At 57.5% G+C, this 25,519-nt stretch overlaps 8 protein-coding genes across 8 annotated transcripts; 2 read left to right on the top strand and 6 right to left on the bottom strand.

Annotated features, from left to right (window-relative positions):
* Nucleotides 1-6: 6 nt before the first annotated feature.
* SCHCODRAFT_02623176 (Zn-dependent exopeptidase) lies at nt 7-3,499 on the bottom strand. The gene is made up of 11 exons (XM_050345164.1): nt 3,115-3,499; nt 2,611-3,061; nt 2,474-2,560; nt 2,327-2,421; nt 2,030-2,277; nt 1,876-1,979; nt 1,616-1,823; nt 1,223-1,559; nt 982-1,164; nt 328-932; nt 7-277 (listed from the first exon to the last, which is right to left on the bottom strand). Exons 1-11 carry the CDS (start codon nt 3,399-3,401, stop codon nt 141-143), a joined length of 2,742 nt encoding a protein of 913 aa, XP_050200622.1. The 5' UTR covers nt 3,402-3,499; the 3' UTR covers nt 7-140.
* SCHCODRAFT_02623174 (glycoside hydrolase family 13 protein) lies at nt 3,485-6,293 on the bottom strand. Its single transcript, XM_050345163.1, is given in 10 exon segments — nt 3,485-3,842; nt 3,896-4,306; nt 4,357-4,426; nt 4,475-4,547; nt 4,597-4,750; nt 4,770-4,910; nt 4,963-5,405; nt 5,455-5,776; nt 5,828-5,940; nt 5,989-6,293. 10 exon segments carry the CDS (start codon nt 6,239-6,241, stop codon nt 3,801-3,803), a joined length of 2,022 nt encoding a protein of 673 aa, XP_050200621.1. The 5' UTR covers nt 6,242-6,293; the 3' UTR covers nt 3,485-3,800.
* A 308-nt stretch (nt 6,294-6,601) lies between these two features.
* On the bottom strand, nt 6,602-8,229 carry SCHCODRAFT_02500613 (uncharacterized protein; the record flags this gene model as incomplete). The annotated part of the gene is made up of 5 exons (XM_050343101.1): nt 6,602-6,632; nt 6,684-7,039; nt 7,090-7,500; nt 7,548-7,772; nt 7,831-8,229. 5 exons carry the CDS (start codon nt 8,227-8,229, stop codon nt 6,602-6,604), a joined length of 1,422 nt encoding a protein of 473 aa, XP_050200620.1.
* A 594-nt stretch (nt 8,230-8,823) lies between these two features.
* Nucleotides 8,824-10,647, bottom strand: CFS2 (cyclopropane fatty acid synthase; the record flags this gene model as incomplete). Its single annotated transcript, XM_003036707.1, has 9 exons — nt 8,824-8,850; nt 8,905-9,110; nt 9,158-9,288; nt 9,341-9,462; nt 9,517-9,915; nt 9,964-10,128; nt 10,179-10,257; nt 10,356-10,515; nt 10,572-10,647. 9 exons carry the CDS (start codon nt 10,645-10,647, stop codon nt 8,824-8,826), a joined length of 1,365 nt encoding a protein of 454 aa, XP_003036753.1.
* Nucleotides 10,648-12,375: 1,728 nt separating this feature from the next.
* SCHCODRAFT_02498402 (uncharacterized protein) lies at nt 12,376-16,620 on the bottom strand (the record flags this gene model as incomplete). Its single annotated transcript, XM_003036706.1, has 11 exons — nt 12,376-12,471; nt 12,536-12,688; nt 12,741-14,703; nt 14,753-14,921; nt 14,972-15,258; nt 15,313-15,388; nt 15,437-15,562; nt 15,615-15,940; nt 15,992-16,184; nt 16,233-16,455; nt 16,504-16,620. The coding sequence occupies 11 exons, from the start codon at nt 16,618-16,620 to the stop codon at nt 12,376-12,378; spliced, it is 3,729 nt and encodes a 1,242-aa protein (XP_003036752.1).
* A 521-nt stretch (nt 16,621-17,141) lies between these two features.
* On the top strand, nt 17,142-20,294 carry SCHCODRAFT_02498824 (uncharacterized protein; the record flags this gene model as incomplete). Its single annotated transcript, XM_003038058.2, has 2 exons — nt 17,142-17,607; nt 17,659-20,294. 2 exons carry the CDS (start codon nt 17,142-17,144, stop codon nt 20,292-20,294), a joined length of 3,102 nt encoding a protein of 1,033 aa, XP_003038104.1.
* Nucleotides 20,295-20,911: 617 nt separating this feature from the next.
* Nucleotides 20,912-21,968, top strand: SCHCODRAFT_044959 (uncharacterized protein; the record flags this gene model as incomplete). Its single annotated transcript, XM_003038057.1, has 3 exons — nt 20,912-21,428; nt 21,478-21,833; nt 21,885-21,968. Coding segments are annotated over 3 exons (957 nt in total), but the record flags the coding sequence as incomplete, so codon positions are not given.
* Nucleotides 21,969-23,140: 1,172 nt separating this feature from the next.
* Nucleotides 23,141-25,274, bottom strand: SCHCODRAFT_063515 (glycoside hydrolase family 17 protein; the record flags this gene model as incomplete). The annotated part of the gene is made up of 11 exons (XM_003036705.1): nt 23,141-23,664; nt 23,714-23,784; nt 23,845-23,907; nt 23,960-24,022; nt 24,075-24,224; nt 24,277-24,463; nt 24,516-24,659; nt 24,713-24,741; nt 24,802-24,867; nt 24,919-24,941; nt 24,992-25,274. The coding sequence occupies 11 exons, from the start codon at nt 25,272-25,274 to the stop codon at nt 23,619-23,621; spliced, it is 1,125 nt and encodes a 374-aa protein (XP_003036751.1). The 3' UTR covers nt 23,141-23,618.
* Between the last annotated feature and the right edge of the window lie 245 nt (nt 25,275-25,519).

Genomic DNA, 25,519 nt, shown 5'->3' with positions numbered 1-25,519 from the left:
ATTGACCTTCGAAGTTCTACCCAATAGAATACAGTCATTTCATAGTCAAAGTTCACATAGCGTACATATAGCGTACATACAGCCCTCCGTCCAATGATCCTACAGTGAGTAAAAAGAAAGTCGAAAAAACTAGATACACACTACTCCGAGACCCTGATCTTATCCGCGACAGCGTCAACAGCCTGCTTCAGCCTTGCGAGCTCGTACTCCGCCAGGGAAGCGTCCTTGTCGATAGTCAAGGCCTCCTTCAGCCCAGGAAGCGTCGTCGCGCCATATCCTGAGATGCAAGTCAGTTTCATATACACCCCGCGCTCGAAAAGACTTCACCTGTCCACTTCCCCGGCGCCACCAGCAAGTGCTGATACCACTCGCGATCCTTCAGCCCGTCTGGCGAGATGAACCCGCGCTCGAACGCCAAGAGCTTCGAGTTCACCGCCCTGATCTCCTTAAGGACCTTGAGGAAGTCTTCCAGTGGGAAACCCTCCGTGCGAACGTCGAGCTGGACGCCATACGCCTGCTCCGCAACGTGGGCCAAGACCTTGACCTCCTTCTGCTTCTTCTCCCGGATCGCTGCAGGTGCGCGCCCAATCCTCGGCTTGATCGTCTTGCCTCCAATATGCAGCATAGGCGAGGGAGGAAGAGGCGGCAAGTCGTCGGAGTTCTCGAGCTCCTCATGGTGCGGCGGCTTCTTGTGCTCGCATCGCTTGTCGAACTTCTTCGCGATCTTGCAGTACTTCTTCCACGCCTTGCGTCTAAGCTTGCGCAAGGCCGAACGCTGCTTCTTCCACCTCTTCACCAGGTGCTTCAAGTCTTGCTCTGCCTTGAACTTGGCGAAGTCGAGGCTGAGACTGGCGGCTTGAAGAGCGCGTGCAGAGGATCGGAGTTCAGCGACATCGAGAGACGAAGATGTGGCCTTGACGATGTCTTCAACTCTGCTCGAAGATCAGAAAGTAGCAAATGCAAAGAGACTAAGCGACTCACTCGTCCACAAAACGCTCGATGAGGAGCGAGTAATGCGTCGTGTTGAACGGCAGAATCACATCGTTGGCCAGTCGGAGCGTCTGCAATCCCAACAACTTCGCCACCGCGACATGACGGTGGAAGCCCGGATCCGCATATAGCTCTTGCCAGCACTGCGAGTCGTAAATCGAGTGATAGTGATACCTAGCAAATCGTTGATCAGCTTGCTGATTCGCACTTCTTCGATACGGATTTAACTCACGCTGGACTCCTCGACGTCGCGCCCATTCCCATATGGCCGCTCGTTACGCCGATGCGCTGCACGAACGCCGTGAAGTCGCTGCCAGAGCCCAGGAAGCCGACGCCGGTGTCGTCCGCGCGGGTCGTGTGGACACCGTCGACGCCAGCCGCATTGGCATCGAACATGGCTTCAACGCCTGCATCGACCTCTCCCTCATAGTCACCCTTGTCGAAGTGCGCATCCCATAACGTACGGCCTTCGTCCGTAGGGTGAGGGAGATCGAGGGCTGCCTGACGCAGGAAGTGTGCGAGCAAAGGAGAAGCGAGCATGTTGAGCTGCGGTCCGGACACGGAGGAGTCTGAGGGAGTATGTAAGTTAAGACTCATGATCAGGATACTGAAATTGGTCACGTACCCAAGTTCAGATACGCGACGACCGTCGCATCGAAGAATTTCTCAAAGTCTTCAACGTATTCCGTCGAGCCGATGAGGCCGTACTCTTCAGCGTCCCAAAGGGCGATGACGATAGTGCGAAGGGGCTTCCAACCCTGCTTAAGCAAAGCTCCGAAACCTTTGACGACTTCGTGCATGGACACGGTTCCGCTGGTGGCGTCCGTACCGCCCTGTAATCTAGAGTCAAAAGACGATTACACAAGCAAAGGAATCTCGACGTACCATAACCCACGCATCGCGATGATTTCCGATGACTACCAGCTCGTCCTTGATATGGCCAGGAATGACGGCAACATTGTTCCAGATCGGCGTCACCTTCGTGTCCACTACATTCCCAATTAGCCTCTCGATTTCACCATCGCACAACCGCACTTACCCTTGTTGACCAACCGGATGCTCTTGCCTTCCCACTCGCCACCCTTGTCGAACTTAGAGAGTAGCTTCTCGGCGTTCGCCCAAGAAATCGGCAAACTAGGGATAGACGGAATGTTCGTTCCCTCCGTGCGCGTAGCGTTTTCGTAAGCAGGGTAACCGGGCGTAGTCGGGTCGCCAGGGTATATGCTGAGAAACTGGACGGAGCCGCGCTGGACGGACGAGGGATTGCGGGCGGGGCCACCAGGATACCTGGATAATTGGTGAGCATACTCGATCGCAATGGGGGGATGCGGCATACGGCTCATATCCGTTCTCGATGGTCACGGCGCCATCGTCCTTGGGGTCGGAGAAGATCAGGATGCCTGCAGCGCCGTGCTCTTGGGCACCCTTGACCTGAACGTTACATGAGTTACGGCATCTTCGCTGAGCTATGGTCATAGCTCACCTTCAACCCTCGAAAGAGGCCGCCATAGCGAGCGATGACGACGCTGCCGGTCAAGTCAACACCCTTCTCAACCAGTTCGTCGAAGTCCTAGTCTAGTCAGACCCACGCCATACCACGAATGGCTCGCAATTACTCACATCGTTCGTCCCATAATTTGCATATGTCAACTTGCCCGTCACATCACCCTCCTTGCTCAGCCCGTGGAACACCGGTACTGCCGTCCTATACCGCCCCGCTTCCGGGTCTGTCTCATCCGCTTCTTCCTCCACATCCAGTTCCGCCAGCACCTCCCCATCGTCCCCGACCACCTGCAGCCTCCGCTCCAGCGGGGTGTTCATCACGGGATAGTACTCGTCTATCCACGCTTGCGGTTTCTCGAGGAAGGGAATACCGCGCGTGGCGCCCTGCGAGGCGGGGGAGCCAGCAGGGAAGATAGGAATCGTGGAGGGCGGCTCGATGTTGAACTCGGTCTGGACGAGGGAGAGGAACTCCTTGGCGAGGGCTAGGTCTTGAAGTGAGCCGGCGAGATGAGGCTTGGTAGCGTAGCGGCGTGAGGCGTTGAGAGCGCTCTCTTCGTCAGGGACAGAGCTGTAGAGTACTCGTCAACGTCTGAGATGACCGGGAGGAGAGGGATAACGCACAGAAAGACTTTCTCTGCCTTCTTAGCGGTCAGAGGCTTGCGCTTCTTCTCATGATCATGGCCGTGATGTCCGTGGTCATGTCCGTGCTCCTCAAAGCGCTCAGGAAGAGATAGCGCAACTAGAGACGCGCCGAGCTCATCAAAGTACACGAAGCAGAAGCTAAGGAGTGCAAAGGCCAGCAGCAGGCGATAGACAAGACGGTGGCGGTTGCGCGGCGTGCTGATCGCCGCCTGAGTCTCCTGCCCGGCGGCCTCGGTCCTTGCCTTGCGGTTGCGGTAGATAGGCATCATCGGGGGCTCTATGCGGCCCATCAGAGTTGAATGTCCCGCTTGGGACCTATAGACAATGCAGATGAGTTTGCTAGTGGTGGTGGGGAAGGACAAGTGGCGAGTAAGTAATGTCGAGATGGCGACTTCTCGGATATTTATCTACGTCACGCGAAACCGCCACAGGCGCAGCTCATCGCACGCAACCTGTGCCGTCGGGACGTCCTGAGCGAGCCCAGACCTCAGCGAAGAACACTGTTGCAGCGCGCAGGCCTGCAGGATGCAACGTGCAAGCCTTCGAGAGGCCATATGCATATCAACACGACATGTACTTGTACATTCCACTTTATACTACCACTGTTCGCCCTGTGTTCGTCTACTGTGTCTTGCACTTCTCGGAATCTTGCGGCTTCGGATTCTTCACTTCGCCAACACCAAGCACGTCCTCGACGGAATATAGACCTGTAACTGTGTTCAATTATATGAGGACACTCCCCTCACCCCATCACTCTCACATGCATCCAGTTCTTCCTTCCATTCCACTCGATCGGCGTGGTGTGGTACGTCGTGCCCATCGAGATGTTCTCAAACCCGCCAAAGTCCTTCTCGTCGCTGCTTAGCACGGCGTGGTACTCGCCCGCGTCCTCGACGCCGATGCGGTAGTCAGAGAAGCTCTGGGTGGGGTGGAAGTTGAAGATGAAGACAAGGCCGGCGCGCTCATAAACGATGACCTTGTCGCCCTCGTGCTTGAGGGAAACGTAGGCCTGTGGCGCCTCGAGCCAGCGGTACTTTCCGGCGGCGCGGTTCATGGCACGGTCGAAGTTGTTGAGGTACCGGTAGCGCAAGAGCGGGTCGTCAACAACGTTCCACTGCCGGCGAGCATAGTGGAAGGAGTTGCCATTGCCTTCGCGAGGGAAGTCGAGCCACTATGGAGAGCATTAGCTCTCACGAAGTGAAGCATCAATATAATTGTTACCTCGGGATGTCCGAACTCGTTCCCCTCGAAGTTCAGGTAGCCTTCTCCACCCAGTGAGTGGGTGATGAGCCTGTAGATCGTCAGTAGACCAATTACCGAAAAGGACAGAAAGCCTCACCTGATCATCTTGTGCAACGCAAGCCCACGAGCAATGACCGGCGTCATAGGCGTCAAGTCCGACATATGCGTGTCTGCCTTCCCGTCAGTCTTCTTCTCGATCCCTAGAATTCTAAAACTTACACATCTCTTTGTCCATCAACCAAAACGCCAACGTCTTATCGCCGACCAGCGCCTGGTCGTGGCTCTCCGCATATGCGATGCTCTTCTCCCCATGGCGGCGGTTCGTCAAGGTGTGCACGATGTTGCCAATGTCCCATTCGTCGTCCGCCTTGTGCTTGAGCAGCTTGATCCACATGTCCCGGGACGGCCATGGAGAGACGGTAGTCGAAGCCGACGCCGCCCTTGTCGACGGGGATGCAGAGCAAGGGCATGCCAGAGACATCCTCGGCGATGGTGAGTGCAGTCGGGAACATGGAGTGGACTGCGTCGTTAGCCTGCGCAGAGGGTCTCAGAAGGTATTGCGGACGTTCGTCTTGAAGCTCTCACCAGCATGAGGTAAACAACGGCCTCGACGTCCTGAGAATCACCAAAGTACTCGTGGTACCCGCCAGAGAAACCAGTGCCAATACCATGATGCTTGTACATCATGCTCGTCACACCATCAAAGCGGAAGCCGTCGAACTGGTATTCCTCCAGCCAGAACCGCAGGTTGCTGAGAAGGAAGCGCAGGACTTCGTAAGAGCCATAGTTGAACAGACGGCTGTCCCAAAGCTCGTGCTTGCCCTTCGGACCACCGTGGAAATAGAGGTGATCGGTGCCGTCGAGCTCGTTGAGACCGTCCAGGACGTTCTTGCATGCGTGGGAGTGGACCACGTCAAGGAGGACGGTCAGGCCCATGCCATGAGCGGTATCGACGAGTTCCTTGAGCTCCTCGGGCGTGCCATACCGGGAACTAGCAGCAAAGAAGTTGGTGACCTGGTATCCGAACGCTATAGCATTGTCAGTGCGCATATATGCTCCGAAAGGGCGCATACATACAGGCATAGTACGCGTGCTCCATGACGGCCATCAGCTGGATGACATTATAGCCCAGATCGGCGATGCGGGGAAGGATGTTCTGTGTGAACTCCTTGTACGTCCCCACTCGTCCATCGGGAGTGGAGATGCCAACATGCGCCTCGTATACGCGCACATTGTCTGCCTTGGGAGGTCGCGAGTTCTTGAACTTGTACTTCTGCGACTCGGGCGGGTTCCAGAAGCGCGCCTCGTAGACGGGGGAGACATTGAGGTCCTGCGTGACGCGCTTGATCCAGGCTGGGATACGCTCAATGCGCTCCCCATGGGGCAGAATCAGCGAGATCTTCGCATGACATCAGTATGTGGGCAAAGGTCTTCGGGACGCGCCGCGCACCTTGAGCTTTGAGTCGTGCGGGATAGCGCAGACACCGTCCTTCGCGGGGACCGTAACCTCCCAGACGCCATAGTTGTCCTTCTTCATGGGGTGACTGATGCGGTTCCAGTCGTCTGCACGAAGGTGAGCTCGCGCGAACGCGGGTACGCACGGGCACTCACTGAACTCCCCGATGAGGTACGCCTCCGTCGCGTTGGGCGCCCACTCGCGGTACACCACGTCCCCATTCTCCCTCACATTGAGCCCGAACTTGTTGAAGCCCTTCGAGAAGCCCTCGTAGCCGCCTTCGTGCTCGTCGATCCTGTCCTTCCACTGCCGGTACAGGTCGTGCCTGTGCACGATCGCGGGTACGTTGGGCTCGAGGTAGCCGTCGACCTCGAGAACAGCCTTGGGGTCGAGGGGCGCGGTGGGCATTCTGCTATCGATGCGGGGCTCGATGTGATGAACGTTGGAGCGAGAGAGAGCAGTCGGCCGTCCTGGTCCCCATTATCGACGCGTCCAGGACCTGACCGTGACGTCGATGATGCCCACGCACGTGTCACATGCCCCGCAATCAACCCCGCATGGGGATCCGTCGGCCAGGCGCGCCTCAGGCTCTTGCCTCTGCACTCAAGTTCTCACACTTGGCTTACAGAGCGACTTTGGCGACTCCATGGCCTACTTGCCTTTGATTCGCACATAGACCTGTGCATATATAAAGCTATGATGGTAGTAGCAGGTGCCAATCCTTCATGCATATTCCGCAAGGATCGAACAACGGCTCGCTCGAGTAAACTATCGAGGTATTGATGGAAGGAAAGATCGCCTGGGCATGCTATCAGCAAGAACATCGAGCCGCATCCACACCACCGCTTACCGATTCAGCACCAAGCCCTTCAGCGCCCTAATCTCCTTCCGCATGTCCTCCTCCACTGGCCCAAGCCCTGACGAGCCCAAACCATATTGCGGCCCGCTCGGGCGGAAGGGCGCGTACACTTGCGAGCTAAGGTAGCCGGTGAAGTCTCCGAGCGTCTGCAGCGTGCGCTGGAAGGGACGGTTCTCCGTCTCTGAGGGGAGCTTCGCCATGCTCTCAGAGAGGGAACTAAGAGTGGACAGCAGAGGGGGTGTGGGTGGAACGGCTGGAGCCACATATCGCCACCGCTGCAGGCCTTGCACGCTGTCGACCTCCGAGGCAAACAGAGGCGATGTGCTGAGCGTGTCCCATAGCTGGCCCTGCGCCTAATTCAGAACGCAAGGAAGAGAAAACAAGGCAAAGGACCCACCTCCCGCACCGACCCCTCTTCACTCAACAACCACGGTATCCTCCCCTCCAACACCCTGAACACATCCTCCGTCGTCGGCAGCGCACCCTCCTTCTTCCTTTCCGCACCCTCTTTCTTCTCCCTCCCTTTCAACTCCTCCAACGCGCACCGCAGCAGTGTAACCGTGGGGATATCCCCCACTTCCACCTTCTCTGCCTCCGCCTGCTGCAGGGCGGCTTTCACGGTGTGGCAGTCCCTCCACTTGACAGGTTCAGTGTTAGGGTCAGGGCGCGGGAGGTCTTTGAAATCTTCCGTAAGGGAGACTTTAGTAGACTTGAGGGAGGTGTTGAATCTTTTCATGAGAGACCGCTGGTGGGTGAGGAGGCCTCTGCGAGCGGTGGCCGTGCGAAGTATGCGGGGGAGGAGGAAGCGCTGGCAAGTCGGTCAGGGATGGTGAGTAGGAGTACAGGTATACGTACATAGTAGATGAAGATCAGGACGGCAGATCCACCAGCAAGCCATGAGAGCGCACGCGCAGCGGCAAGCAGAAGGCCTGGCAAGTTGGAAGGGGGAGGCTGGGGATATGTTGGGGGAGGAGGGAGCAGGCGTTGTGATTGAATAGCCTGAGGCTGAGATTGAGCAGGCTGTGGCTGGAGCTGAGACATTTGAGGTTGCGGCTGAGCAGGCTGGGACTGAGACTGAAGCTGAGGGATGCCATGAACGATTAGCATGTCGTCCATACGCATGACCAGCACCACTTACCGCTTCCCGCAGAACCGCATCCACCTCTTCCGCCTTCAATCCCTTCTCAGATAGAAACCTTCGCTTCCCTGCGTCATCTTGTTGCTGGATCTGCGGGGAAGCAAGGAAGTGGCGAGCGCGTTCGAGGAGGGTGGTTCTGTTCTCAGGTGCTATGGTCGCAGCTTCGGGTGTCGTCGTCGTAGCAGGTCCTGGCGTCGTCGCAGCGACTTCAGGTATTGAAGGGGAATTCGTATTCGAGTTCGCTAGAGGATCAGAGGGGGGCTGAGGAGCACTGTCGGCGACAGATGGCTCTTGCGGGGGAACATCAGGCGCGGTTGGGATGACCGAAGGTTCGCCTTGAGAAGTGGATCCCGAACTCTCTAAGGCAGCAGGACCCGTATAGTCCTTTCCGTCAGACATAACCAGAGATCAAGGAGATTCCAGTCCAAGCGGGAGACGATGCGAGCAAGCCTTGAGTCGCGCGCCTGCCAGCGTTCGCGTCAAGTGCGGATATGCGCCCCGAACGAGCCGGTCCTTGCCATGTGATTTCCACGCCTTTGTCCTTCCAAATCCGGAAAACAATGGCAAGCCGAGATGGTATTTCCTTGCAAGTGTACAACAGTGAGGAGACGAGTATACAGATCAGCAACAAGACGAGGATGGGAGTGGAGAGTGAAAAAATGGGATTCGAGAGTGAGGGAGAGGAGAGAAAGTGTAACGAAGAAGAACAACACAGTATAAAAGCCAAACGAAGGCGCGAATCAAATGCTCCAGTATAACAACGGAAGTCTGATCAGTGGAAGACGATTGGAAGATGGGAAATGCTAGTAGCTGTATGAGCTGCTGAAAAATTGTCCGGTTGGGAATAAATGGAACGAACGACCCTATAAGCTGTCGATAATGAGAGGTAAAAGAAAACAACGAAATGTCCGAGAAGGGTATAAAGATGGCAAAGAGCAGGTGGGATGCTACGGGCACAGAGAATGTCGTCCTATGGGTATTTTTGGTGCAAATCTAATCGCATGGCTCGGGAGCGTCGTTCTGTGAGCAGCGGTCAGACCAGCTAAGATAACGGCGTGGTAGAAGTCAACGTACCCCGCGCACAAACGTCCACATATGGCAGGTTATATATCCCCTCGCAAACCCGGCTCCAGCATACGCAAAAAGGTATCTCCACTTCCTCTTGAACGCGTCAAAGTCTCCTGGATTATTCGCCAGACTGGGGAAATCCTTGGCGACAAGGTCTTGCGTAAGATTGGTATCCAACCGCCGGTCCCATTCTCTCAACGTCCGGGGGTAGTCTGTGAAGCGTCAGCAATGATAAAAGGTCATTATATGCGCGACTTACGAGCTGAGTGGTTGACGACGGACTCCAGGGCTAAGCGTCCATGGCAAGCACTATGCGCAGCGGTGATAATGGCGGTAGCGCTAGGCAGACACGAATTTGGCCACATATAGCGACGCATGAAGTCCTCCGCTCTACACCCCATCAGTTTTGTTTCATCGACGGACCGAAATGCGAGATACTCACTGGTATGTGGTGAATCGGCACTCGGGGAAAGTCGATGAGCTGATGACGGCGGTGGCATTGCGTGATTTCAAGGCGAAGTCAATGAGCTTGAAGTACATGTTGTAGTATTTGGCACCGACATGCTGCGTGAGAGGTTAGCTGGAGCATACACGACAGGGAAACGTCGGAGAACGCACCTCAACCATCTCGATGCTGATAAATGCATCGAAGGCCTTCTCAAACTCGAGTGGTATCTCTCGGTAGTCGAGCAGGTGTACGCGGACCTTGTCCTCAACGCCAGCCTCTCGTATACGCTCCTCGGCGAGCCGCTTCTGCTCGATGGAGAGTGTAAGCGTGTCAACCTCGCACCCATAATCGACGGCTGCGGTGATGGCCAGCGCGCCCCAGCCAGAGCCAAATTCGAGAATTCGGTGGCCTGGTCCAACGCGAGCCTTTTGCAGCACGAAGTGTATCTTCCGCTGTTGGGCGGCCTCGAGGTCGCCAGGTGTGGTCCCGGAGATCACATCGCCGCGGACGCCTCCCTCCTCCTCGTCCCACAGCGCGCAAGAGTACATCATCTCCTTGCTGAGGAAAGCCTGGAAGCCATGTTCAGCGACGTCAACGTCGATAAGCTCACCGCTTACCTTGAACAGTTCGTTGGACTGATCATAGCTGGCGATCACGTTGAGTCTGGAGTTTGCTCGGGTCTGGCCGAGCAACCCGTTGTATAGCGCTGATGTTGCCGCCGAGAGACGGGAGAATGTCGACGATAATGAGCTTTCCATTCCCGCCTCGTTGTCTATCCATAGCTGACGGACGATGAGAACATGAAATTGGGTGGGAGATCGCGTACACGCACCTTCATCACATCCCGCAGGTTGTCGACCTGGACGTCGCCGATCATGTATGCTTCACTGACTGATGTCGCGATCAGCGTACTGTACCCATCATGCAAGAACGGCAGGCTTACAACCAAGGTCCGAAGCGCTGTATAGATGATGAGCAATGGACACAACACAGGTTCCGAAGCACGCACAGCAGCATTCGTAACCAAAAGTTATCGTTCGTGACGATGAGGGTGACATTGTTGCATCCGGGCTCGTAGCGTCCGTAGCTACGCGTTCCTTCGCTGTCGGTGACGGTGAGGACGCCGTCGGTGATCGCGTCGTTGAGGACGGCTAATATGGACTTTCGCGCTGCGAAACGCGGTCAGCTCGACGCGTCGCGTACGCGATGTGTCGGGGATCCGCACCGAAGGAGACAAGCGACGCTCTGGGGCTGAGCAAGGCGAGGGAGAACGGGGACCGTCGTTTTCTTAACGAGATCATGGACGCGGAGAAGAAACTGAGGCGGGTCTCGATGGAGGACGGCGTCATCGGGATCTGGGCGAGCGAAGGAAACGGTGAGGGAAAGGAGCAGGCGGGCCAGCTATATGTATCGGTGTTGACAGAGAAACAGGGACAAAGCCCGGCTCGCAGATTCGGGTCAAGAAGATGACGACTGCAGGAAAAGGTTGAGCCAGGCCCAGCAGCCTTCGCAAAGAGCGCTGGCAAGCAACAGTAATGCCGTGGTTCCCATTCCGGTTCGCCCTGTCAAGCATTCGCTAAAATCTGGGCGCGTCTTTGCGGTCTTGTACGACGGCTTGTCAACGAGCGGAGCGGTACGCAGCGCTTCCTTCAGAATAAGTCGGCTCCCAGTTGACAGACAGTCCGCGAGAGCACGGGAAAAATACTGGGGAAGTATCCGACGAAAAAACAAGCAGCAGCGATTTCTTGGGGTCCAACCATCCCGAGAAGCCCGCGTCTGTGCAACCATCGAGGATCCTGAGGCCTTACAGCCGCCTTCGCCAGTGCTTGAGCGTTCGAATTTGTGGAACCAGGAAACAGAGTTTCAGTTTGCCCCCGCATGATGATCACCGGGACGTTCCCGGACAGCGTATCTGAACGTCGATCTCGGCATCACCCGAAGATACACCCATATGCGCCCACATGAAGTTGAACATCCAAACCAGCTCGTCTGTGTATGTCGGCAGCAATCGTGGAGATGGCGAGCATGCCTACCTCTCCATCGATGATGTTGAGGGTAAGAGTCGTGGGGTAGGAGCCGAAACGTCGCAGAAGCACTCGTTATCAAGACGAACGAAGTCGGTAGCAATAATATCTCAAGCCCTCGAGTCCTCGACCAGGGACAGATGTCCTTCTTCACGGCTGTCGTTACGCAGAAGCCTAATCTCAATGCAACGCCGATATCTTCTCTTCTATGAAGTTCTATCAGCCGCATACAACACCCAGAAACCGACTCGAATACGTACTGGATCATGCTGAAGAGTGTCTGAAGATAGCGACCAAGGCGCCCGGAGCACCATAATGATAGCAAGGAGCAGTCTTCCACCAAACCCTGAGTAGCCCCAGCGCGCCAAGTCAAGCAACGAGCCTGCGTATCGCCCATCCAGCACATGCATCAGCGCCAACGCTTTGACGACCGCTCGAAAAAGGACGCCTTCCAGCCCTGTGACGGATTCGATTCAGGAACACTTGACTGCGCTCCTGCCACCCCCTCCAGATCATCGTCCTTGGATCGTCGGCGTATCATCCAGCCCATGACGCCCCCATGCGCCAATACAAGCAAACGCAAAAACGCCACATTCAGCGCCTCTGTCAGTGTCGGAGTCTGTCTGTCCACGAGCAAAGACGCCGACGCTGCAGGTACGGTCCGAGCGTCGACTAACGCCGCTATATCACCTTCCGTGAAGTCAAGTGCCGTCGGTGGTGTCAAGTACCTCCCGCTGTGTCAAGGACCGTCCGAGAAGGACAAGAAAACCACAGGCGAGCGCCTATGCGGCTTCCCTCCGGGACATCGGAGAGGGCGAGGGCGGTCGTTCGTGTTCCTCGCAGAATATTCCTCTACCGATTTGTCCCTCGACGTGACATTGCAACTGAATAAACGAGAAGCAGCGATGGAGCAGATAAAGACTTGATGAAGCAGGTGAAGGCACAAATGTGCAGTAGACGACACAGCGAAGCCGTCGAAGGCGTAAAAAACACTAGAAGGCACCGCTAATTTCCTGGTGCGAGCAGTTCGGACGAAGCATCGACCAGGGACATCGCTTCTCCCTGCTGCCGGCGGTTGGATAGAACAGAGTTGAAGGATTCCTGTATTCGCGGGTTAGCTCAGCTTCGCAGGGGAGGTTGGGTTACGTGATAGAAAGGGACGTACCACCCGGTCGACGCCAATGAAGGGTCCGAAGAAAACGAGGCGCTGCTTCGGGGACATATTCAGGACGTCCTGCATGGTAAGGTCCTCCTGGCAGAGCATGATAATGGCGGCAAAGACGTTCATCCCCTTTACAGCGGCAAAATCCATCTCTCCCTGCGACCTTCACTTAGTCACGGCCCTCAACGCAGACAAATCGTGGGCGTACCTCGTAAGGCTCATCGTCCAACCACTCCCTCCCTCCCCACAGTGCCCCATCCGTTGTGTCCATCTCCTCCGCCTCATTCCCAAACATGCGCACAAACAACGCCGCCTCCGACACAGTGTCCGCGAACGCGATCTTCAGCTCTGTCGCCTCCCGACTCGTCCCACACGCCTGCTCGATATTCAGATCGCGCCGCAGCTTCTGCAGCGCCTTCAGAACCGGCGGCGTATACGCGAACGGCGCCGCGCTACGCCTCTCGATCTTCTTCGCATACGTCGAGGGGTATGCTTCAAGAACGACGAGCAGACGATCGAAGTTCCAGGTCTGCGTCGCGATGCGCGCGACGGCGTCTGCACAGTCGCCAGGGAGGGACAGGAGAGATACGAGCATGACGCCTGTATGCGCGTCGATGATGAAGTCCACGCCTCCCAGGCTGTCGCGCTCGACGACGTCAACTGCGCACTCCTCGGAGCGCAGGCCGCGCATGAGAGCCTGCTTTTGAACACAGTCGATCGAAGCGAGGTAGCGGTGCACGGTCCCTGGGATCGTCCAAGTCGAGGGCAATCGTAGAGTATTCGCGTCGTAGATGGTTTCGGGCGGTTTGCGCGGTTCTTCTGGCGTCGCGGGTCGCGAGATAATGGGAGGCGGCGGGGGTGCAGGCGCAGTGACCTTCTTCGCGCGTAAGAGAGCGAAGTCGAATATTCCGAGCGAGTGGTTAGCGAGGTCAGCAGCGGCAGCAATATCGAAGTTGTCAGCATGAAGAGTCGCGCGGGTGAATCGCGCAGAGGGCTTTGAGGAACTATCGAAGATGTCCTCCCTCGCAGTTGTGGTATCGCCGAAGCTCGAAGGATCGTCGCGTACGCGAGATTGCGATCGGCGAGAGGTGGCTGGCTGCAAGGAGTCGAAGGAAAGCGGGATGAACTGCGATCCACCGACATAGTCTGGCTCCGGCGTGATTAAGGACAGTTGCGACTCGACCTCGACCTCACTCTGCGTACGCGATGGGTATGCTTGCGGCGGCTCGAATGTCAGCTGTAGAGCATTCGAAGATAGCATCGACAGATCGTCCATATCGGCGTTGCCGTCGTCAATTGCGGAAGAAAAAAAGCTGGGGGAGCGAGCGGCAGGCATGTCATAGTCAGCGTAGTCCAAAGAGGAGATCTCGGTGTAGGCGTCTTGCGCGAGTTGCGGAATGTTCTCCTTATTGTCGTCGCAGTACTCGTAGGGCACTTGTTGGTCGTATTCGGGTTCACCGTAGGGAAGTTGCTGACCATTGAAAGGCTGGTCGAAGATGGGCTCGTGGTCGTAGGGGTGTTCGTTCGCATAGGTCGAAGCAGATGGCGACAGTGTAGGCGCACGGGCCTCAAAAGCAGATGTAACAGGGGCGAGCAGAGCATGATTAGAGCGCATATAATCAGCAAACGGAATGTCGGCATGAGCAGGCTGAGCAGTGATAGAGTTCTGTAGAGCAGCGTCATCTCGTGGGCGTTCGACAGCCTTGGAAGCCGGTAGGTCGTCGAGAAGCACGATCCCGGAGTCGTCTATGATGGTTGTCACCGTGTCAGTGGGCGCCTGAGCAGTGTATGTGGGCGCATCGGTGCGCGCTCGTTTTGCAATTCGTTCCGGCTCTTGCTCTGCTGCGCCCTCGAGTAGAGTTTCCCTGACCGTGTCGTCTACGGGCGGCACATACCCCGAGCGTCGCCAGCGCTCTTCTCTCGTCAAAAGAAGGTCTCCACGCCATAGGTCCTCCTCGATCGAGTCCTGAATCGCAAACCGACAATTCTTGTCGTCCCACTGATCCTTGGCTTTCTCATCCTCGTTGATGATGCACGCCTTCGCGAATAGGGTCTGAACTTGCTCGTTCATAGTCTCGAGCGACGTGCCGTCGAAGTCCTGATGGTCGAAAAGAGTCGCCGCGCCGCAAGCTTCGTCTCGTGTCGGGAGCATAGCGTCGCTCTTGAAGAGCCTATCCAAACATGAACAAGACTTAAGAAACATGCCGAAGGCATACGCACATCCAGGACAAACTAGTATTCAGCGAGGGCAGGCCCTTCGCGCGGCGCAAAAATTGGTGGACCTCCTTCGCCTTGCTGTCCGACTTTGGGGGCGGGAGCAACTGCGCGAATTTCTCTGGAATGATTAGCCCTCCAGGCGCGTGCTCGTTTGGCGGCGATAGTTCCGGGACTAAATCTATCGTCACCACCCCACCTCATACACGCACAGCAATCACCTACCCTCCATGAGCAAATCCGCCTTATCGTCCGGTCGGTCCTTCATGATCAGATCCGCTGGATGCTCCTTCACTTCTCGGTATATCTGCCCCACGTCCAAACTCAGCTCCTCGTCCCCGAGCAGCCTGCGCAACCGGTCTTCCCGGCCCACCGGCGACGGCGGCGCGCCCACAAGCGAGAGCGATGGCGGGGATGAAGCGGGCGCAGAGTCAGGTGTTTGTGGGCGTTCATCTGCTTTGGTGCTGCCGTCGTGTTGGGCGGAGATTAAGGGCATGAGGAATGCGCTTAGACTTGGGATGCAGGGTCAGGATCGGATCGAGAACATGAGTATGAATGGTACGCACGCTTTGTCGGAGCCGAGGGGCTTCTGCGAAGTAGCACGACCGTCCAACCTTTCCTTGCGAGGGAATATAACCGTGTCTTGGGGAAATGAGCGAGGTCGAGTAGACAGGGACTGAGCGAGCGTACCCATGGTTTCGAAGAGCGACAGAGGTTCTGTAGGTGGTGTGCTAGTCTGAAACAGCTCATCCAGATGGTCATCCTCCTGGGATGCCGATGGCGTCGTAAGCGGCGAGGGAGATGATTGTAACGCCGCTATGATAGAAATCCATGAATGTGCCTCCTGCTCGATGGGATAATCACTTACACCAGCCGTCGACGACGACCATGTTGGTAATGTGGGACTGCTGGTCCTCCCCAGCGGGTAGCGTAGGCAAAGATGCTTGCGCCAAGTCTGCAGTCGTTTGAGGTGCCTTCGGCGCAGGCGGCGGCGGTTGACCATTTCCGGGTCGTTGTAGACGCGCAAACAATGGCATAAACGGAGAAGGCGAGCGCGAACGCACAGCAGGCGGGGACGGTGGTCGTCGTGGGTCCAGCCATGAATTACAGTGTTCCGCGGAGTTGAACTGGCTAGACTTGATCAAGTTGCGAACGGGGGCTAATTCATGGGCGGGGAGCTGGAATTTGACGTCCCTGCATATGCATCAGCACCCACAAAGTCATTTCTATCCAACACGGACTCACAGACATGCCGACAGGTCAAGGTCAGGCTCGGGGATAGGTTGAACGTCCACCGGCTGCAGCGAATGCGCGGATTGTACTGCATCGTATGTGGACGCGGGTCCTTTGCCAAGTTTGCCTAAATGAGGGGTCTCTGAACGGGCCTTCCGCGACATGGCAGGCGTCGGGGGCCGATACGGTGGCGAGAGGCACTCGTCTGCATGGAACTCAGCGTTGTACCAGGAAGAGAAGTTTCATTGACTACGTTGATCGTCGTAGGCGGCTTGCTCAGCTCTGTTGCGAGGTAGGACCTTTGTATACTTCTTGATGTATTCCACGATATGCTGGTCGATCTGAAGCTTCTCATCGAAGGACAGGGACTCGATGGCATGCTTGGCCAGAAATTTCTCGAGAGGGTCGACGTCGACAGGGAGACGTAACGAGCTCGTGTCGTGTTCAGGAATTTGAGTGAGGAAGCCAGAGATCAGCTAGAACCTGATTGGCGACGTGAAGTCCTCGTAATGCGAATTGAATACCTGATCGAAGAGGCTCTCAGTGTACTCGATGTAGTCCGTCGCTAGATGCTGCAGGCAGTAGTCGAGGAGCAGCGAGCGGACGTGGTTGCGCAGCTTGGGGTCCTCGTACTCCTGCATGGTGGTCGGGAGCAAGCCGCGTCGCGCGTCATGTCACGATCACATGCGGAGGTGACAGCACGTTCCCCGACTGCGCCATATTTGTGATTATGGGAGCAACGGCTCTTGTCTCCTGCCGTCGTGCAACGTGTTGTCCCCCTCGTGCCTGCTGGTCCATATCGGACTCAGATCCGATAGCCAGGCGCGTGCTTGCCAAAGGCGGGCAGAAAGGGATCACGATAAACGGCAAGTCTCCGGGCCCTTTCATTTGATCCCACACTGATTCCGTCCACCCTGCGCATCCAGGCGGCGTGCTGGATCATATACGAAGCGCCCGGATCGATGCTCGTCGTGTGAGAGGATGACGAAGCCGGAGAGTATTCGCCAGCTTGTGGGAATGTTGCTTTTAGCCCCGCCCGCCTCACTATTACCGCCGCTCCCTCGCTGTTCTTTGTACGTCTTGCCCTCTTCCACGAGGGAACAGTGCGCTGAACACGGGGGACACCGCCCCCGACGTAGCCTGCACTCTTGCTTTCGCGATCATGTCCAAGGAGACTACTGCACGAAGTCCCGGCGAATCGCAAGACGCGACCCGTCCTCTGTTCAGTGCGCAGGTGTCGCACCAAGAAGACGACGGAGAAGACGCGCCCGATGAAGTAGACGATGGCCCCCCACCTCTAGTTGACCCGCCTCCATCCATGACTTTTACATTCAACACAGACATGACTCCGTACGAAGGCGGTCTTCAGCAGACGGCACCGTTCCCCACTGCTTTCCCTTCCTTCACAACTGCTTCTTCGGGTCCCCCTTCAGGCGGAGAGCTCGTCTCGCTCTATCCCAACGACGCGTTTATTGGCGGTGGTCGAACGAACAGACGACGCGCTCAAGACCCGGACTACATCCCCAGAGCGCCGAACGCGTTCATCTTGTTTCGCGCCTCTTTCGTGCGTACACACCAACTTGAAGCAGGCAGTGGAGGAAAGAAGGATCGTCTTGGCAAGCTTGTTGGTGCGTTCGCTACTCTAAAGTTTTGTGCCACATTTCTTGATACTTCCGCAGGGCAAGCCTGGCGCGCTCTGCCAGCGCACGAGCGCAAAGAATGGGAAGTCAGGGCAGCCCTCGCACAAGAGGAGCACCGTCGGCGCTACCCAGATTGGCGCTTCAAGCCACAGCAAATCGCGGCCGGCCTTGGGCAACCCTCGGGCCCGCGACCGCGCAAGGGCAGGATCAAAGACGGGGGCGGCGGGAATCATGACAGAGGCGAAGGCAGCAGCAAGGACACCGCAGCAGCTTCGCGAAGTCGCACAGAGGAAAGCGCCGCACAAGAAGAGAGCCAGAACGCCTCATCCTCGGCAAACGTGTACGAATTCCCAGGGCCCCAAATATTGCTCGATGCTCCTACTGGCAATATTCCTTCCGAGGAGCAGCCTTCAGCTTTACCATCGACATCTCCTTCCTTGAATCAACAGGATGCTCGTCAAACTTTTCCAGTACCCACGACGCGACAGTACCTTGTCCCTCCGCCACCATCTGATGCGGCGTCTGGCCGAGTGCGCTCGAGGTCACTGGCGACGTCTACGCGTTCAAGGTCGACCCCTTCGCGTCGAGGGCGTGGGAGGAGTGTTGATCTGAGCGGCGTCTCTCGCCCCGTTCCTCAACCTCCAGAAAGTCCTCGCAAACGCTCCGCGAAGGTCGCCCAGCTCTCCACATCCGACGAGCACGACCCATTGCGTGGGCGCAATGCGGGCGTCTCCCCGCCTCGCAAGAGGCAGGACAAGGGCAAGGGTCGCGAGGCGAGCGTGTCTGGAGGTCTTTTCGCCACTGTCGCGTCTAGCTCTGAGCAGCAGGAGCAGGCGCAATGGGACGGACCACCGTCGACCCCCGAGTCTTCCTTCAGCTCGCCAGTGCTAAGCGAGGCAGCAGCGTCTACCGCATCCACACAGCCCCTGCAGGCGCCCACACAGGGTCCACTGAACATCCGCTTCTTCCACGACCCCCGCAGCGCGTCGAGTCCCAAGAAAGCACCTCGAGACTCGTCTAATGATCCATATGCCTCCTCAGTGCCCTTGCACCCCATACCCTTCCCGACAACGGCGCCTCGCACACCGACCATGTCGCCTGCGACGACAGTTCTATCGCCCCTGACGTCACCTGCCACTTCATATGCGTCGCCCGTCATGCAAACTGCAGCCGTGCAAGAGTCCGAGCGCAATCCTTTCAGCACCGTCCCGCTCACGGAGATGTTCAAACGCGCATCGTCAGCGCCGCCAGTGGAGAAGGGCTCATCATCGTCGTCGTCTTCATCTTCGTCTACTTCGACGCGCGTCCCAGACTTCATCGCTCGCCGTGAGGAGGAAGAGGAGTCCGATGGGGACGGAGGTAGCAGCAGCGGGAGCACAACACCGCAGAACGTCGTACGCGCAGCGCCCCCCGGCAGCGCGCCCATATCGATTCCTTTCGGAGTGGGGAAAGTTGGGCAGCCTGGTGTCGGGTGGGACGGTACGGGGCCGTTGTTCCCCTTCGCTGCCTCGGGTGGGAGCCTGGGCGGCATTGGTGCGCGACCGACACACGGCAGGAGAGAGACGATATCACTGCCAGTGCAGAGGGCGCCGCCTATTCACCAGACGCCTCCGGTGCATCAGCACGAGTACTCTTTTGCCTCGGGCGTAAGCTCAGGTCATTCTTCGCCCCATTTTGCAGCTGTGCATGCCCCCATCCCAGCTAGCTACGCTGAGGGGTATCAGCACCACCAGCAGATCCAGCCAACGGCTCAAGTCGAGAACCAACCAGCCGCTCGCGACGCATCTGCACAGCAAAATCCACAGCAGAACTGGGCGCCACTAACGACCGAAGGCATGGGCTACGATTGCAGCGACTGGCAGGCAAGACCACTTCTTCTCTGTCGCCCACGACCTCAGCTGATAATCGCCCAGCCATACCACCACCAACAGCCTGAAGACACGGGCGGCATTTCATGGACGAGGGCGGAAGGACGGCAGGGCGTGGTTGCGGCTATCGACGCCCCCAAAGCGCAAGAGAAGTGGCCATCAGAGTACGAGGGGGAGACGTTACAGTATCCGGAGACGATGGATTGGACGACGCAAGACTCGCCTGAGCCTCCGCCGGTCATGCTGCCGGCGCCGAACGAGCCAGCTTATGGACAGCATCAGCAACAGCCTATCGAATACCCAACTTACCAGAGCACGGGATGGGCGGAGACAGGATGGACTGCTCATGCTTCGCGTGAGCCTGCGCAAGCAGGCTACAACCCTGGCGTGTGGCCACCTCAGCAAACGACATGGGCGCAGAATACGACCTGGGATCAGCAGCAATACTACCAGCAGTACACGCAGTCGCCGTATACCCATTCTCAGCCTTCCCTTCTGTCCCAACCACAGCAATCCTGGACCCAGCCGCAGCACTCCCCATACATGCATGCCCAGCACTCTCCCTATGCGCATCCCATGCACTCGCCCTACGCGCAGACGGAGCATCCGTCGGCGCAGGTGTCTCCACTGGCGAGTCCCGCAATGAAGAGCCTGCCGCCGACTGAGCAGCCGAGATCGAATTGGGGCGGCGGGTGGGCTGCCGAGAGCGAGGATTTGAGCTCCAATACGGCTGGTATGTATCCCTCGGGGTCAGGCTGGTCATCTTATCAGGGAGGATGGGACGCACCATCGGAGGAGCGTCGCTAACGAACATGAACGACTGCATATTTCTTGGACTGTGCATCCCTCAGTTGTATACTTCAGACCTGCTTCATCTGTACCTATATTGCATACCCACTAGCCTCAACGAGCTGGTCTCATCTGTAGCTTCTTTTCTGTAAAACATATCGGGACTTCGACTTGAACTGTGGGTCCACGCCGCGTGGCTTGCTGACGGCCGAGGTGTTATGTAACGGCGCATACGGAGGTAACATCTTGACCTTGTACTCCTCCGGGCGCCATTGGCAAGCTCAAGAAACGCCGGACGAGCACCGTCGTCGCCGTTCCTCTCACCATGTTTGACCCTCTCAGCTCGTCCGCAGCCGCGTTCGGCGGCAGCAACGAGGAGCCGCCGCCGTGGCCGACGACGCCCCACCTCCCCAACTCACGTCAGTCCTCGGCCGTGTCCGCGTCGGCTGCCCCGCTGACAGTCTGCAGCCATCCCCCACCTAGGCCGCGGCTCGTCTCCCAAGCCCCCGACGCCCGAGAAGGGCCCGGCGAATGGCCCGTTCGGGAAGCAGCCGCAAATCTACGGCCAGCCCGAGGCGGGACTGATCTCCCCGCGCGAGACGACGGCCTCGGATGGGACGCGCTTCGAGCGCGGGGACCCCTACTTGCGCGTGCGCATCACCGGACTCGACCGCAACCGGCGCGACATCCTCATCAAGTTCGACGCGCAGACGAACCTCTCCAACTTCACCGGCACCACGTACCGCAATGTGTCGCGCTCCTACCTCGAGTTCCAACAGTTCTACGAGAGCATCGTACACAGCAACCCGCAAACAATCGTCCCTGCCCTCCCTCTTGCGCAGACATCGGCGCCGACGGATGAGGAGGATGACAGGCTCGTGCGAATCATGCTGCAGCGGTGGATGACGAGGATCTGCGAGGACCCGATCCTGCTTGCAGATGAGGATCTCAGGTCGTTCATTGAGAGTGACTTCGGCTACCAGCCCACCCCTCGACCACGCCGGAAGACCTCCTCCGGCTTCAGCCTCATCCGACGCGGCGTGCCTGATGAGGACGAGGAGTTGCAACGCGCCCGGTTCGAGCTCACCAAGCTGGAGGGGCAGTTCTTCGAGACGGCACGCGCAGTCGACAAACTTGCATTGGCGCGTAAAAGTGAGTGTCAAATGCCTAAGAATACCTGCAGCCGCTCACAGTTGCGCAGCCCTCGCAGGAGCTCACTCGGAAATGGGCAACAAACTCATCAACGTCGCGATCACTGAAGCCCACCCTCCCCTTGCCAATGCCTTCCGCAAGATTGGTCGGACATGGCACAGCGTTGCTGACCTCGATCAGGCGCAAGCTATAAGCGAGTGCGTTGTAATCGGCGACTCCCTTGGCTACCAAGGCATGAACGCGCGGTCGGCCAAGGAGACGCTCCAGATGCGCACTGGAGTGTTGGAGGAATATCAGGCCGCAGTGAAGACGACTATCTCGAAGCGCAGGCAGATTGAGCGCTTAAAGGCGAGCTCGAATATCCGGCCAGACAAGGTCGACGACGCGCTCGAAGACATGGAGGAGGTACGTCTTGCGCATGTTGTCATTGCAGCAGTGTACTGACGAATGCTTCAGGCAAATAAGTACGAGCAAGTACTTGCCCGGCGAGCGGAAGGCATCTCGCAAAACTTGCATCGCGCCCTGGAAACCCATAACCGCTACGCGAACGACGACATCATGACCGCGCTCATCGAGCATGCTCGATCCTCCATCATGTATGAACGTCAGCTCCTCCGAGAGCTGGAAGCCCTGCGTACGGACGTCAACAACGCAGACAAGCCCGCGCCTCCCACGACAAATGGTGTCCCGCGCCCCACCATTATACCCCCCTTGGAGGACTTCTCAAAGCCACCAGTACCCCCTCCGTCAGCGCCTGCGACATCGTCGCGCATGCCTCCTCAGATACAGACCCCTCCGCAAAGCGCGTCCATAGGTCCCAGCCGTGCAGCTTCAATCTCCGCGCAGCCATCTCCGGTTCGTCCATCGTATCCGGAACCGCCCTCGTCTTCAGCTTCGACGACGGGTATATACTCGAACGAGGCGCCGCCCTCGCCATCACCGTCGGGTCCTGCCGCGCGCGCTGATCCGTTGCTGTCGACTCCAACGCCGACGCGCGCTGGCTCCAGCTCGCAACCACCCCAGTCGCCCGGCGCCGGGCCCTCCTCCCCGTCATCGCTCACCCCTGCTGTGAGCCCGCGCCCTCAGCAGGATGGTCCCCCACTTGGCGGCCGTTTCGATGGCACGAAGTCCATGTTCGTCAAGCCCTCGCCCTCGCCGCTTGCCTCCGGCCCGCCGCTCTCTGCATCCGCCATCGTGCAGCACCCGAGCGCCGTACCCGGTCCCCTAGGTCCCCTCGGCGCGCCAACCACCACCAATGGCGCCTCCGACCCACTCCTCGGGGCCCCTCTTGGCGGCGGCAGCACCGTCCCTTCCAGCTCCGGGCAGCACCCCGCCTCCCTGCAGAACGGGTTGGACCCCCTAGGCCAGTTCAAGCCCGCCTTCGCATCTGCATCGGTGCGCGTGAACCCTGGGCGCCCGCGGCTAGACGCAAAGGAGGCGGCGAGCAAGTTGGCGAATATGTTTTAGGGGGGGATAAGTAGAGTACGGTTCAGGATAATGTTGTGATGGTTTCAACCCATGTTTCTTGTGTTGTACCTATTTACTACTACTGCAGGAGGATGGAACGACTTTGACATGCGTAAGCTCGAGTGTGAAAGTAATCTGGCTTGAAGATGTGCAACTTCGAAGCCCTCGACGCAGGTAAACCAGAAGAAAATTCGCTGTTTTCGTATAAATTACGGCCGATGTACATCCCTAGCATCAGGCCAAGTCCATTCAATGGTTCCCATTCGATGTATACCGTGGTACCCATACAATGCCCGAAAGTCCGTGTACAAAGCGAGTCTGATAGCTGAGAGTAGGAACCTGTAACTCTCGAAGCATGTCCGTTGGAATAGCAAGTGATCGAGCGCGTATAGTAGCGGGCGAGCACGTAAACGCGGTGGCCAGCAGGCGAGCGAGTGCAGCAGCAAGTACAGTCATGCAGCTGCAGGAGCAGAAAGCAACCACACACGTCACCAGCAACCGCGCGTACGTAGTCATTAAGGTGGGCGGGAGGATAGCATGCGGATAGGCCGTATAGACAGGACGAAAAATTAATCGTGTGCAAGTACGGAAAGTCTGCTTAGCGGTGGAATAGCGGTGCGATGACTGTCACATAAAGCGGGGTGGGATGGGGCAGGCAGGGAAAGTGGGGGAGGGGGGACGAACGGAGCGGCAGACCAATATATAACGAGCAGGTTGGCACGCTTAGGGCGCCGCGCAGTCGGGGATCGTCAGGTCCTTGAGTTGGCGGCTAGAAAGCTTTAGCATCGTGTGCATCGTGCAGGACTGAAGCAACGTACTCCTTCGTGAAGAGACCCCACCAGCCCTCAACGCCGCCGTACATCTCATCCTTCCACTCCTCATCGAAGAACTGATATGCTCCGTCAGCAATGTGTGTACCATTAAGTGTTCAGTAAGACTCTACACTGACCTCGAAAAAGAAGTAGCCAGTGTTGTTGGCGTTCGCTTGGCAGACAAAGTCGTCAAGGAAGATCTGGAAGCTAGGTCAGAGAGAATGTCGAAAGGCTCATTACTTCTAGGCCCACCTGAAGGTTGGCCACGGATGCATCGCTAGCACCGTTGTTGGCATTGCCCTCGTCAGACGATTTCTGTGGGTATATTCAATCTGTGTCCATAGTATAACCGTGCCAAATTCCTCACCGTCGGCCAGCCAGTCTCCGCAATGTACATCTGCGGCTTGTTGCTCAGCTGCGACGCGGGCTCGACGTTGGTTTCCTCGAAGAACGAGAACACCCATGATGCTGCGTCATCCGCCGTGGTGTTCGCGAACCAAGCGTGAACGTTCGACATCTGGAAAAAATGAGCTCGATGCCCACTAAGCGTCACCAATAGGAATACGCACGCCGTAGTCAACGCTCTCAAGGACCTGGTCGTTGAAGTAGCTGCCCGCATCAGAGTTGCCAACCGGGAGGTCGACGCCAAGGTCGCTCAGCATCTGCTTGGTGTCATCGATGTCGGCGATGAGAAGCTTGGCGCCCGCGTTGCCGACAGAGTCATTGGGGTCCGTGCCGCCATTGTCGTTGAGGTAGCTGCACCACTCATCAGCTTGTAGTCCCTCCTACGAGCAGGACGCGCGCTTACTTGAGGATGTACTCGTTGCCCACGGTGATGCCCGCAATATGGTCCGTGCCGTAGGTCTGGATCGCCTCCTTGAGGGTATCACGCTGGCGCGTATACGCGTCCGAGTCGCCAGGAACGTCGTAGTTGGCGAGGTACACTTGCATACTGCAGGCCACGAGTCAACTCATTGAGGTTTCAGCGGGCACAGAAGCACTTACTCGACCTTGGTCTGCTGGATGGCCTCCAGCTGTGAGAAGCAATTCAATGCTTAGATCAGGCTGCAAGGAACTCGGTCTCGAGGACGTACCACAAGCGCCGACTGGTTGCAGTCCGCGCCATACAAGCGCACACGCTTCGTTAGCTGCGACATAAGCTGCGCAACGTGTCAATCGGGAATCTCAAAACGACGGCTTTCTCTGCCCACCTGGATATCCTTGATGACATTCTCTGCGCGCCACATTAGCCTGCAAGTAGCCTGTCTGACACGTCGCGCTCACCAAGCGTAGCGCCACAGTTCGGCATGATCGAGCCCTCCGGCGTGTAAGCAATGCCGTAGAAGGACTGGTGCAAGCGGTCGTCCTTGACGAAGTTGGACGGGTCGCTGCCGACCGAGTCTGACGACTCGGGGTTGGTCGCTCCGCCCTTGCTGCCAGAGGAAGAGGACTTGTTGTTGCGCGAGAGACCGACACCAAGACCGACGGCCAGTGCGATGATCACGACGAGGGCGACGACACTGCCGATGACCTGGCAGCACAGCCCGTTAGCCCAGCACAACCGCATGCATACGAGCACAACGCACGATCTTCTTCGCCCGCCGCGAGCGCGCCTCGCTCTTCTCAAGCGCTGCGGCCATTCCGCTCTTGTAGTCCGACATGTTGGGTGTGTGTACGCGCGCGATTAATCGAGAGGTGTACGGGGAATGGGACGCTGAAGGAGTGACGGGGACGTTCGTGGACGGATCAAGAGTTGGAAAAGGTGAAGGAAGACAAAGTCAAGAGGTGAAAGAGCAACAGAAAGCTTTCGGG

The sequence above is a fragment of the Schizophyllum commune genome (genome assembly GCF_000143185.2).
Source record: "Schizophyllum commune H4-8 unplaced genomic scaffold SCHCOscaffold_5, whole genome shotgun sequence".
NCBI classification, from domain to species: Eukaryota; Fungi; Basidiomycota; class Agaricomycetes; order Agaricales; family Schizophyllaceae; genus Schizophyllum; species Schizophyllum commune.
The sequence above is the reverse complement of the archived record's forward strand: the minus strand, read 5'-3'. Positions and strand labels throughout refer to the sequence as shown.

Bases quoted from the DNA above. Each gene is read 5' to 3' on its own strand.
- SCHCODRAFT_02623176 (XM_050345164.1), bottom strand. From the start codon at position 3,401: ATGCCTATCTACCGCAACCGCAAGGCAAGGACCGAGGCCGCCGGGCAG. The intron at 1,980-2,029 runs GTAAGTGCGGTT...TTGGGAATGTAG, and splicing joins CATCCGGTTGGTCAACAAGG to TGGACACGAAGGTGACGCCG. The intron at 1,165-1,222 runs GTGAGTTAAATC...ACGATTTGCTAG, and splicing joins GCGACGTCGAGGAGTCCAGC to GTATCACTATCACTCGATTT.
- SCHCODRAFT_02623174 (XM_050345163.1), bottom strand. From the start codon at position 6,241: ATGCCCACCGCGCCCCTCGACCCCAAGGCTGTTCTCGAGGTCGACGGC. The intron at 4,548-4,596 runs GTAAGTTTTAGA...ACGGGAAGGCAG, and splicing joins GTTGATGGACAAAGAGATGT to ACACGCATATGTCGGACTTG. The intron at 4,307-4,356 runs GTAACAATTATA...TGCTCTCCATAG, and splicing joins ACGAGTTCGGACATCCCGAG to TGGCTCGACTTCCCTCGCGA.